The 12,447-nt window shown below is 35.4% G+C and overlaps 1 protein-coding gene across 1 annotated transcript; it reads right to left on the bottom strand.

Annotated features, from left to right (window-relative positions):
• Nucleotides 1–267: 267 nt before the first annotated feature.
• On the bottom strand, nt 268–11,240 carry LOC107875430 (V-type proton ATPase subunit a1). Its single transcript, XM_016722147.2, has 18 exons — nt 10,748–11,240; nt 9,345–9,389; nt 8,504–8,626; nt 8,000–8,107; nt 7,551–7,664; nt 7,030–7,203; nt 6,174–6,311; nt 5,630–5,737; nt 5,393–5,500; nt 5,140–5,288; nt 4,454–4,607; nt 4,180–4,340; nt 3,312–3,518; nt 3,049–3,232; nt 2,633–2,716; nt 1,258–1,451; nt 1,112–1,171; nt 268–923 (listed from the first exon to the last, which is right to left on the bottom strand). Exons 1-18 carry the CDS (start codon nt 10,886–10,888, stop codon nt 719–721), a joined length of 2,457 nt encoding a protein of 818 aa, XP_016577633.1. The 5' UTR covers nt 10,889–11,240; the 3' UTR covers nt 268–718.
• Nucleotides 11,241–12,447: the final 1,207 nt, after the last annotated feature.

Here is a 12,447-nt window from a genome sequence, read left to right as displayed (position 1 = left end):
TTGTTTTCCGTTTTTATTTTATGTTGCATTTTGTGTAAGGAGCGGGAGAGCCTTCTGACTTATTGATTAGGTTTGGTTTCATTATGCAGTCAGAAGCTTAATCCAGCTCGATCGTTATGCCATAATGTTTGAGACCAATTTAAAGATCTGTTGAGCTCCACTTGTTAACTATAAATGTCTTGACCGTTCATTTCTGAAAAGTAATTTCGAACTATTTCAGTAAGGAACATCCATGGAGATGAATCATCACGAGTCAAGTCTGAAGGATGACATATAAGTGAGGCTGCATTTATTATTACAAAGCTGGAACGAAAACTCCGCCTTCAATTTGAATACGAGTTTTCCACCACAAAAAGATGTGAAACTCGGAAGATACAGTGGTATAAAAGTTTCTTCACAAATTAGTAATATGACTGAGTCCTTGTTTGGGAGAATGGGGCAAGGATATAAGAATGAGAAAACTTTACAAATCTCTTCCTCAACAGCTAACTACGACCGTCAGAGCCCTTTTCATACTGCTATACCAAAAGATTATGTGCTGCAACTTTACAATTCTATCCTACATAATCCAGCTGCTTTCATCCAGATAAAAGAGTGTACAATATACCAGTCAGTCAAAATTGTGTCTTCCGAAATTCTTGTCAGGCTTCTTCTCCAGATGGAAACTCTTCTCCGCAGAATTCCCCCAAAGGAAAAAGAGAGAAAGAATGGGTATGTACTAATCGTCATCATCTGATAACAAGGCAAAGGAGAATGGCTTGAACTTATAACCATCTCCATGATAAAACTTGTTTTGGTATTCCACCCAATGAAGACGCAATGCATGAAGGAATGCACTAAGAGTCTCCATCATGAGTAGTATAAAAGCTGTCGCAAAGGCAAAAACTGCCAGCCCCACTAGTCGTATGATGATGTTATTATACCTGAACTTAGAATGATAATACTCAGATAAATTCAACGGCGAGAATACCAAGAGTAAGTTATGAGGAAAATCAACTTCTACAGCAAATCATAGATATATTTTAAAAGGAAAACCATAGCTATAAACTGGAGAAACTTGAACAACCAGTGAGAAGAAAAAGAAATAGCTAGATGTCACATGAAAACTTACCCCCAAGCAAGGAGGAGAACTTTCTCATAGAACACAGTAGATAATTCAGAGTGCGCCAAACTGCACCAATATAAACGTGTGTTTATATAGAGGAAATTTTAAAGAAAAATACAAACCCAATAAAAATAAGTAATTGATGGATTTACCTCAAAGCCCAAAGCCGAAGGTATGATGCAGTGTTAGAAACAGCACCAAGTACAAATTCAATAGAGTGTATCATTTGGTGCACAAAAACCTCACTAAAGTTAAACTCCTCGGAGTGTTCCCTGGCAGAGTCTGGTTGATCATCAGTACCCATCTCAGATGTTCCAAGTATTCCATATGTCTGACCTTGAAACCTCTGGGGATCACCAAAGGTACAAGAGAAATTAAGCCTTCAAGCAACTAAGCCTAGCTATTCATAGGCAGTACATGAAAAAATAAGTATATAAGTAAATAAAGAGTGATTTTGTCCATAGGTCCCCACCCCCCACCCCCACCCCACACACACAAAAAAAAAAAAGGAGACAACCCTCTCAGATCCTGTCAAAATAAAAAACCATGCTAATTCAAGTAGCATCAGTAGACACCTAAACAACTTCTACAAGGGAACAGATGACAAATATTTGGTGTACAGAGTTAATTCCTTTGCTTCCTTTGCTGTTCATTTAAGGTGGGACCTTGACTGAATAAAAACTTTGTTAGATTCTGATACTTGGCTAAAACATGGAAAATAAAAGCAAAAATGCAGTCTTACTGGAAGGGAATTGCTAGAGTGAGAACGGGGAAGGAGGATACTAAAAGGTACGCTAGAAAAGGGTTTTCTATATAACATTAGGTATCCCACCTTTTCTCACAATTCCGAACGGAGGCAGAGTAAAAAAAATTTGGAATAGGATTGCAATCTCAGCAATCACCTAGTGGCACAAGTAGCTCTAATAATGCAATCACTCTACCCACACAGTATATGTTCCATGCTAAATTTTTCCATTAAGTAGCTTCATCTTAGGACATGAGAAACTCAATGACGCAAACCTCCATTTCAGAAAGCCTAATATCTCTTTGCAGATATTACTTGACAACTTAAAGAATTAATACCTTAAGTATATCAAACTTACATCTTTGGTTATTCCTTTATAACACTACTTTTAGATGAAAACTGTACTCCCAAAACTTGAAGGCTAATCGGGTTATCGACAATCATGGAAAGATAGATATAGTTCATTCTAGCACTTATCAAGAGGATAAGTATTTCCTCAATAAAGTAAGATATTCAATAGGAGTCTGCTTGACTTACTAGATTTTATGGCACATCCCAACAGGACCCCTCCCTCTCCAAGCAAAAAAAAAAAAGAAGAATTAGAAATTAGGAGGTTTCTCCATTCTATGCCATCAAAATGTCTCGTAAGGAGAAACCAAACTTATTTTTGGAAAGGTTCTGGGGTTCCACTACTTTCATCCTTTCTCTGAATCGGAAAAGTCAATGCAGTGTTGAATCATCATTAAGAAAGATGAGAAAACAAAAGGAAATGGATATGGTACCTCCGTGTGAAGTCTCTTCAAAATAAAAGGCTTTGGAAAGAGCATCCATGGAACAGCAACAAGTGCCAAAAGCAGCAATATTACCTGCAACAATAATTGTTAACAAAGGTACAATGAAGCAGATATATTCTTAGGGGTTGTTTGGTGTCGAACTGTGTGTTGGACAAAGGAGAAACAAAACTTCATTAACGCTTTTGTTTTTCATATTTCTCTACTTGTTACTTATTATGTTTTTGAAACTGGTAATTTTGATCTCTATTAACAATATTAGAAGAAAGGAATCCCAAACTTGGGATGCAAGTGTTAGAAGGGTAGTCACAACATAATTTTGTGGTAGCACATTTCTACCTTACCCCATTGAAGAACCAAACAACCTCTAAGAGCAAATGTTCCAGAAATAGAAGGGTACCTCATACCTGAAGCACACTCTGGCCCCAGAACAACCTATTTTCACCAAGAGCCTCAAAAGGACTTAAGAACATATAAATCATAACATGATATAGATCTGCTTGAGAACCAGTGCACCATTTGACAACAATGAGAAGAGAAAGGTATCCAAAGAGGCTGTTGAGAAAGATTATTTGTGGAATAAACTGATACCTGACAACAATCAATCGCAGAATAAATAACAACATACAGGATAACCACGAAAAATAAAGAAGAGAAAATGAGTACGCACTTAATATCAAGAGAGCTGCTGAAGAAACGTGCATTGAAATAACTTATAATAATTCCAAGATTCATCTGGGCCACACCCAACAAAATAGACATCTTCATCTTCAGAGAATTCAAGAAAGGAAGCTCTGAACGGCTGCCTCTCCAGCTTGGGTCCACACCAAATGGATACGGATCCTTGTATTTTATTAAACCAACTGTTTGTGCATTACTGTAATGTACACAGAGTAATGTCAAGATAGTTGTAAAAAACTACAAGAGAGTAGAATAGGTACCTAGAAAGTTGCAATAGTGCTCATTCATGATCAACATGCACTCAGAGATGGGAGGCAAGAGTAAAAGCGCAAATGCAAAAAGAATTAACAGAAACCCAGACTGACATAAACACTATTCCGAAAGTATCTTACATTGTTCACGAAAGAGAGAAGATAATGATTACCTACTAATTAGCTCGCTACACTATCTAGTGTTTGACAGCATACAAACAGATAGCATACAAACAGATGCTACTTAAGTAAACATATAAAATATAAGAGGAACTTAAGTCAACTTCGCCAGAAGTTCTCCATAATTATAAAAACAACCAGACAAGGGCTTTAAGATAACCTGTGACATGATACGATACTGCAACCGTAACAACCAACACAGATAAAAATCTGTGCAGAAAAGGAAAAAAAAAATCCAACCCTAAATTTCTACTAAAAGAGAATCAGCAATTTCTATCCAAGAAGGATAACATGAATCGTCATCCAATAAAACGGACATATTTTCACTCTTACAATCAGCATTTAATTCTATTCCAAAACTGAAAAACAATAGAAATACATTCTTTCCTCATAATTAGAAATTGTAGCATGGTAATTACTCTATACCTGCATGTAACATCTCGACATTTGTATGCTGAGTGACCAAATATGTGAAAGGGAACTGAGAAGAATTCATTATATATCAAGCCACAGTAAATTGAAAATATTGACATCAACAGGAGTACATAGCGACCACCAAAGAGCATCTCCATGAAGCTGCCTAGTTTCTGTCAGGCAAAAGTTATTTGATTCAGAAAAGAAACATTCATATATATCTATATATAAAATTAGTTCTATTTCAAACCTCCAAAGAAGCAGCTTAAATTAACAGAGGACAGACCTGAGAGCTGAGTTTGCTTTCCCTTGCGATAAGAACTAATGCTCCCAAGAGCAAGCAGATTCCATGACCCCAGTCCCCAAACATCACAGCAAAGAGGAAAGGAAATGTAACAATGGTATAAACAGCTGGATTTGCCTCCTGGTATTTGGCAACACTGCCAAGAAAAACAGCACTATAAGTGCTTTCTGTTTGAACCAGCATAAGTGCAGAACATATGGATATTCATATTCAGATAGTCTTTTGGGAAACAAATGGAATTGAAGTTTGTTGAACCATTGCTAATTTAAAGTCTTATTCAAGGAAGATCAAAAACCATTGCATCCCTTATGTTGAAAAGTACTCTCTTTTGATTAGGTTTTATTTTGCCTATAGAGGCTTCAGGCATATGAAAAACAGAAAATTAAAATAAAGTTACTGTACCATCTATTTGAAACTTCAACAAACATGCCTATTTCTTATCATGACACCAACAAAATAAATCCCCGTAGGAGACACAACTAGGATTGTGTTGAATTAATTTCAAATGGACATGTTGCTATTAGAAGAATCAGCGAAAATGATGAAAAAGAACGAAGGCTGTCACAAAATCTCCATGACCTAACTGCATCAACTAAATCAAGACAAGACTATATTGTGTCTACATCATTTTCTTCACATAATGAATTGCAACTACATATTTAACTTACCCATATGCATCAACAATTTCTTGAAATGCATTTGTAAAACGGTTTGTCCTAAAGTATGTTGGAGGTGACTCCACGGCATCCATCACATGAAATATAATGCCCACTTGTGAATTGCTATCAAATGATGCACGTTGCAACGCCTCTTGTATCTAAAATTTTCATGAGTAATTACTTGGTATTATTATCATAAAACAGTGCATGTTGAAGCTCCGTATATTTAACTGCTAGAGAAAGAAGCAAATGAGAAATTTACCTTTGTCTTTGCAAATATTGGACACCAGCCCTCACCCACTAGACACTTCTTTGTAACATCGAAATTCAGCATATTTAATGTGTCATACACGGCCTTTTGTGTTTTAACCTAGAAAATGGAGTTGGAGAAATTAACTCATTTGCGAAGACCCCAAGGTGCAGTTGATCCCACCAGACAATAATAAACTGAAGTACATAGCAATCACTCCAAGTATTCTGTTCACTCTTGGTCTCTTACCATGTTTATCCATTTTGTAAGGTGATATCCAATGGAGGTTAAAGCCTTATCTCTATGGTGCAGTCCAGCATCCAGAGTGGTCTCTAATTCAGATAGCCGAGACAAAACCTACAATCAAGAAGTTTATCTCAACCAGATATCTTACTTCGGTGCACTCGAGAATGAATGATCACAAACAAAATATTATATGTACATCACAGAATGCCTAAACAGATTTGGGATAAGGATTCATTGAAGTGGCAAATGCAGCACATCAGGCTAAGGTGATTGCGGAATAAATGTGAAGGCAACCAGACATAGCCAGAGTGCTATTAACGAAAAAAAGAATAATGACCCTTTTCTATGAATATTATGATGTTGAATGTCACTCAACACATAAAATGAGGGCAACTAAAAGTTAGCTTGCTTACTAGGAAGAAATGCCATAAAGTTACAGATTTCCTGCTAGCAATATTTCAACTGATTGTACGTTGATAATTAATACACACACACAAAAAAAAAATCAATTTTAATGCCGATGAAACTCCTCTTATTAGAGACATACTTCTTGAGTTATCTGCCTCCTCTTTGTCGTTTCTTCAGAAACAGGATAGCAATTTGCACCAAATGCCTCACAAATTTTCAGTATTTTAGTTCTCGCCTGCTCACCTGAAAAGAATACTACAAAGACTATTTTCTCAACCTGCACAAGGGAAACTATGTTAACCATATGATGAACTTTATAATCAGGCGTTGCCTTTCAGCAAGGAGCCAACAAAGAAATATAATACAACAACATAAAATCCCAACAAAGAAATATAATAATAACAATGATAAATAATAATAAAAATAGTAATAATAACAATAATAATAAATAAAAACATATAGATCATCCAAGAAATCACATTGCATACACGGACAAAAATAGAGCTTGGTCATTCCAAATGGGGATAAATGCTTCTACTGTTTCCTTATTTATTAATGACTCGTGCGTAAATCTTACACATTTAGCATTTTCCTTTATTTGGAAATGCTTAGTCAGCTAGTTGTTTTTGTGCTTACCCATGTTAGAAAGATGGCAGTGGAAATGTCCAATCAAAATAGCATAGTGTAGGTTCAATTATATGAGAAGTTTTAAGAGAAAATTACAGCCCAATACCTTTGGGTCATCTAGTTTACAAAATATGTAAACAGTGTATATAGGCAGTGTATTATACTAATATATATATACACATATAATACACACACTTATACATAATAATATACACATCTATACATACCGATACATATAATATAAATACATATAGACATATGAGACAAGCAAGTGTATATGTAGTGTATACTTCGGCCATTTTTGGTAAACTAGATGGGTGAATGGTATATATTGGTAACTATCTCAAGTTTTAAAGAAAGAGGATGACCATTTCATTTGACGAAGGATCCAGTATTTCATCATCAGCAACTGCCTGATTGAAAAGCATATTACCCCTTGTAGCACGAAACAGCATTCTTTCAAATTGAAGAGCCTTGGACTTGCAGATAATTCCACTAATAAATCTTACTCCAGACTGATTTGACAGTTCAGAATGCATCTCCTGAAGATTGAAAATAACTTTGCTAAGAAAATTTTAAGGAACTTAATTGTATAATTAATGATATATTTTTTTTGATAACCGTGCCGGGCCAGCTTGCGTGCACCTCGACTAGTTCCACGGGATACCTGTCATCTCCCACTAGCAACAAGTATCAGTGTCCCCCAAGGCTCGAACAGATGGGAAGAAATCACCTAGTGTTTGTGTCTCTGCTGGGAATTTTGAACCTCAGACCTCATGGTGCTTCACCCATACATCATTGACCACTAGGCCACACCCTTGGGTCCATAATTAATCATATCATATATATACAGCTAATATAGAAAAATAACTTTCATATTTTCAGTTACCTGCTCAAGTAATGATGCTGTATCTGCATGGTCGTCACTTGAGTACACATTTTCATCCAATTCTATTTCGCGATCAGTTGTATGGCTACTACTTGAAACAAGGAACCCACTAGCCTGGAATTGAACAGTGATAGTGACCCAAGAAATAAGTAACTTTGAAAGGAACGATTACATCTTAAGCCGAAGAAAAGAAAAACTTTGGTCCTTCAGGTAATTCTGCTAAAAAGTGATCTAAGAGGCTTCGAATTTCAGTTCACAAGTTCAAACATGGAAGAGAATATGATAGGTAAGCATACATGTAAGCAATTCAGTGAGAATTTTTCCTTTTTTGGGAATCGGTAACTTCAAATTCAGTGATAATAAAACCAAAGAAAGTACTCAGAAATTCATTTCGTATCTGGAACGCTTGCACATTAATAAAATGGCCAAATATCAAGGTAGATATGTACCTTCTCCAATACCATCTTAAACTCTAGCAGCTCATTATATGATTGCCGCAATTTCTCACTATTAGCATTCATTTCAATCAACTCATGTTCATGCTCAGCGAGATGTATCTGAAATTCAGAAGAACCACATTGTCCACATGAGCTTTGGTTGAATTGGAAAAGCTTTTGAATAAATGCATGACTGAAGAAGAAAACAGAGAGGCGTCCACTTCTCAACAAGTAAATCAAAACAACCTGAAAGAGACCTCCAACAACTACAACATCCCCAATATAATCCCACAAGTGGGGTTTGAGGAGGGTAGTGTATGCAGACCCTACTCCTAACCCGTGGAGGTAGAGAGGTTGTTTACGCAAGAACCTCGGCTAAAGTGAGGCATAATAAAGCAATAAAAGAAGAAAATACAAAAGTAAAGAGGACATAGCAACTAGTAGAGAAAGCATTACAAATATTCAGAGATCAAGGAACATTAACAGAAATTAAAACAATAGGTAGTAGAGAGAGACCTCCATTTCTTCTAATTCCATATCAGGTTGAGAAGCAGGAAGCGGAGGAGGCAATAGACCAGCTTTGTGCATCTGATCTTTGAAATATCTTAGTTTTCTTGACATCTCCACGCATCTTTTTACCTACAAAACAATCACCCAAAAATTGTAATTATTCAAATACAGATATTAGTCCAACTTAAAAGATGCACACACAGAAAGTCCTGCCCTCTTCTCCATTTCAAAGAAGTTTCAGCAGATCAGAAATTTCACTCATTTGACATTTACGTTAAAGTGTGATTGAAGATATCACCAAATGTGCACATCTATTTTATTTATAAGGAACTGGGAGGGCATTTATTAAAAATCAACACCCATCTGATGGTGAAAGCACAGCAGGAACTTGTAACTGTTTAGTCCTAAGCGTTCCAATAACAATTCTATACAAAATCTTACAATTCTATTAGACAATAAACTTGGATGAGAGTACTTATGTTGACTATGCAACTAGATTCCAGCCTTTCGTTTTTCTTTCTTCTTCATAGGGTAACACACCCACCCCAAACATAGGAGTCAACAGTGGTCATTTTCCCACTTGACACCCTTGGTGAAAATTAGATTACAACCTCTTGGTTGGAAGTAGAATGCTCTTTCACCAGAACAACCTCAATTGTCTAGAGCAATAGTTTTCATTTACTATCAGAGAGCACATTTCCAGCAAAAGTTGGCAGTGATCATGGTTTGCCAAAAATACAATGCACAATTGCACATTAAAATTTGTCAACAGTTCAAGCTAATTATAGTGACAATTCCACCGAATAACAACAACATACCCAGTGCATCCACATTAATTCTTAGATACCTGGTTTACAAATGTTCTCTGAAAAGGACTTTTTTCGGCATTGAGCTGCACAAAAGAAGTCAGGTAGTCAGTATATTTGCTGGATGATGAAAATAAAGAAGGTTAAATGGAGATAAAAGTCAGGATAGCGAGATCATAAAAAGATAATAATACTTAAAAGTTTGCCACATCCCCTTGAAGATGACAACTAGTTACAAATAACATTCAAAGTATTGAAAGAGGCAACAGCATGATAATCATGAAAAAATTGACTGCATCTCGTCTTCAAGAACGTGAATAGTTTACTCCGGCCTTACCCCAACCCAAAAGAAAGAAGCAGCATGGTAAATGATGCCTTTGAAACCTCACCTCAATTTGCACATATTGTAGTACATCGAACTATTACAACAACAATATTAGGAGAATAAAATTAAGGGTCCCTCAATTTATTACACTTTGACACTTGGAGAACATGCACTTATAATGTCCTTCCTTGAAAAGTGACTTCTCAACAACAAAGCAACTAAACAACTAGATTAAGAAAAGGAGTCTGGTTCAAATTTATGGTTTCTAGATTAAGAAAATCATCAACTAACTTCCAAAACCTTCACAACATTAACTAATAAAACTAGAGAATTGTTACTTAGTACAAAAAAAAACAAGACTTTCCTGTTATATTGCATCTTTCATAACGGAAATCACTTCTACGAACAACACTTTCCTATTAAGTTGCCTCCACCAAAACCGAAATCACTCTGGAAGAATAAGTATTCAAGTGAAATTAACGCCAATTAATCGCGTACATATAGTGATACCTCAAAATCATAAAACCACAATATCAATCATGAATCAACAATCCCTAAATCACTCTAAACATCAACACTTTTTTGTTAAATTACCTCTACCATAACCGAAATCACTCCAAAAACAATACTTTCCTGTTACATTGCCTCTGCCATAACCAAAATCACTCCAAAAACAACACTTTCCTGTTACATCGCCTCTTCCATAACCGAAATCACTCCAAAAACAACACTTTCCTGTTACATTGCCTCTGCCATAACTGAAATCACTCGAAAAACAACACTTTCCTGTTACGTTGCCTATTCCTAACAGAAATCACTCTTGAAGACTAAGTAATCGAGTCAAAATTGTGCCAATTAACCACATACATATACGTAAAGAACCACAACATCAATCATGAATCAACAATCCCGATATCACTCTAAAATTCAACACTTTACTGTTACATTGCCTCTACCATAACCGAAACCACTCTCAAACACTAAGCATTACAGTCAAGATCACGTCAATTAATCACGTTTATACCGCGACATCTCAAAATCATATAACCACAATATCAATCGTAAATCAAAAATCAAACTTCAAAGAAAAAAATCAAATTGTCAGAGAGAGATGAGTACATCACGGAATTGGATAAGTCCGAGTTGGCCAAGGTAAGTAACGGCACGATGAGCGGACTCAACGGGAATAATGAGCTGAATGAAAGTCATCTTCTCCGAGCGCATCAGATCCATTGACGGCATGTTATTTAAGTACTCCATTTTCCAGACTTCTCGAATTCGAGCGCGAATTCAAATTAGTCCACTCGAATACTATAAACAATAGACAGAGAGAGATCTATATTCAGATCTGCTCTCTGATAAAAGGGAAACCACGCTCTTCTTTCTCACTTTGATTTTTAGTTTAATTGCGTTTTGGTTAACAGTGGGCAAAGGTAACTAACTACCGTGGCAATGAAATTCGCTCGGCATCTCGCATATTTCGCTGTTTTTTCTACTTTACTTTTCAATTTGGGATAAAGATGAAAAGGTATACGCATAAAATTCTAGTGCACGCTGACTTTGATATAGACGCTGACTATGATTTAAATAGCTTTGAAAAGAGAAAACTATGATTGTGGAAAAAGAACGAGGCACCCATACAATTAAGAATTGCCAACTAGCAGCCTGTTTGGACGGTGGTTTGCCCCGGTTTCATAATGTATGATATGGTATAATATGGTTTGATATGGTATAGTATCATGTTTGGATGGACTGTATCATTCACAGTGATTTAATAATAGATTTTTTTATTTGGTTTGATGGTATGCTACGGTATGGTAACAGATAAATTTATTAAAATGTCCCTAATTATAATACATTTAAAATATCAATTCTTTTATTCATATCAGTGCTAGCGTAACCAGTTATCTTTTCTTCCTTGATACTTCTCATAGCTACCCGACGATCCTATTAAGATGTCAAATTCACAAGGGTATTTGCTAAACAAAGGTTTGACGAACGCAAACTAATGCAATCGGAAAGTACTTCCCAATTAATAAAACAATTGGTATATATGTATGTATCTTAGAGTTCAAAAATCACTTCCCATGTATATGCTTTTTGTGCATTCACTCTGTTTCCCTCCATTTCAATTTTCAATTTTTTTTTATCGAAGTTAATTTTTATTGGCATTAAAAACTACTGCTACTAAATAACTGTGATCATTTTTCTCACTCTTTGAATTTTTATATTGCTAACAGGAAGTCTTGTAATCTTCAATCTTGTTAATAAATACGTAGTCTTAGCATGTATTTTGTTGATAAAGATAAAATAAGATTAAAGAAAATTATATAAGGGTATAGTTGGAAAAAAAAAAACATAGCACACCATCAATTTGGTGGTTCAATAAATTGTTTCATTCCATGGTTATCAAATCATGAAATAGTAACATACCATACTACCATTTTTAGAAAATCATGGAAAGAAACATGGTTCTCATGATAACCATACCATGGGAAACCACCATTCAAACAGACTGTAAGTTTTTTTATGTGCAATATAAATCATTATAAAAAGAAAATTTGATAAAAAAAATTATCATGAAAATAATTTTATGTATTACAAAGTTCAAATTGACTTAAGAACACTAGAGAGAGTAGCGGATTCAAGTGAACTCACTAAGGTTGACAAAAGATATTATAAATTGTTACTTTCTCCATTTAAAAAAGAATGACTTACTTTGACTTGACACAAAATTTAAGAAAATAAATAAACTTTTGAATCTTGTGGCCTTAAATTAAAGTTGTGTCAAATGTTGTAGACATCTAAAATTTGTGGAC

Source organism: Capsicum annuum, chromosome 6, assembly GCF_002878395.1.
Source record: "Capsicum annuum cultivar UCD-10X-F1 chromosome 6, UCD10Xv1.1, whole genome shotgun sequence".
In the NCBI taxonomy this organism is placed as follows: domain Eukaryota; kingdom Viridiplantae; phylum Streptophyta; class Magnoliopsida; order Solanales; family Solanaceae; genus Capsicum; species Capsicum annuum.
This window is presented reverse-complemented; position numbering and strand designations above follow the sequence as displayed.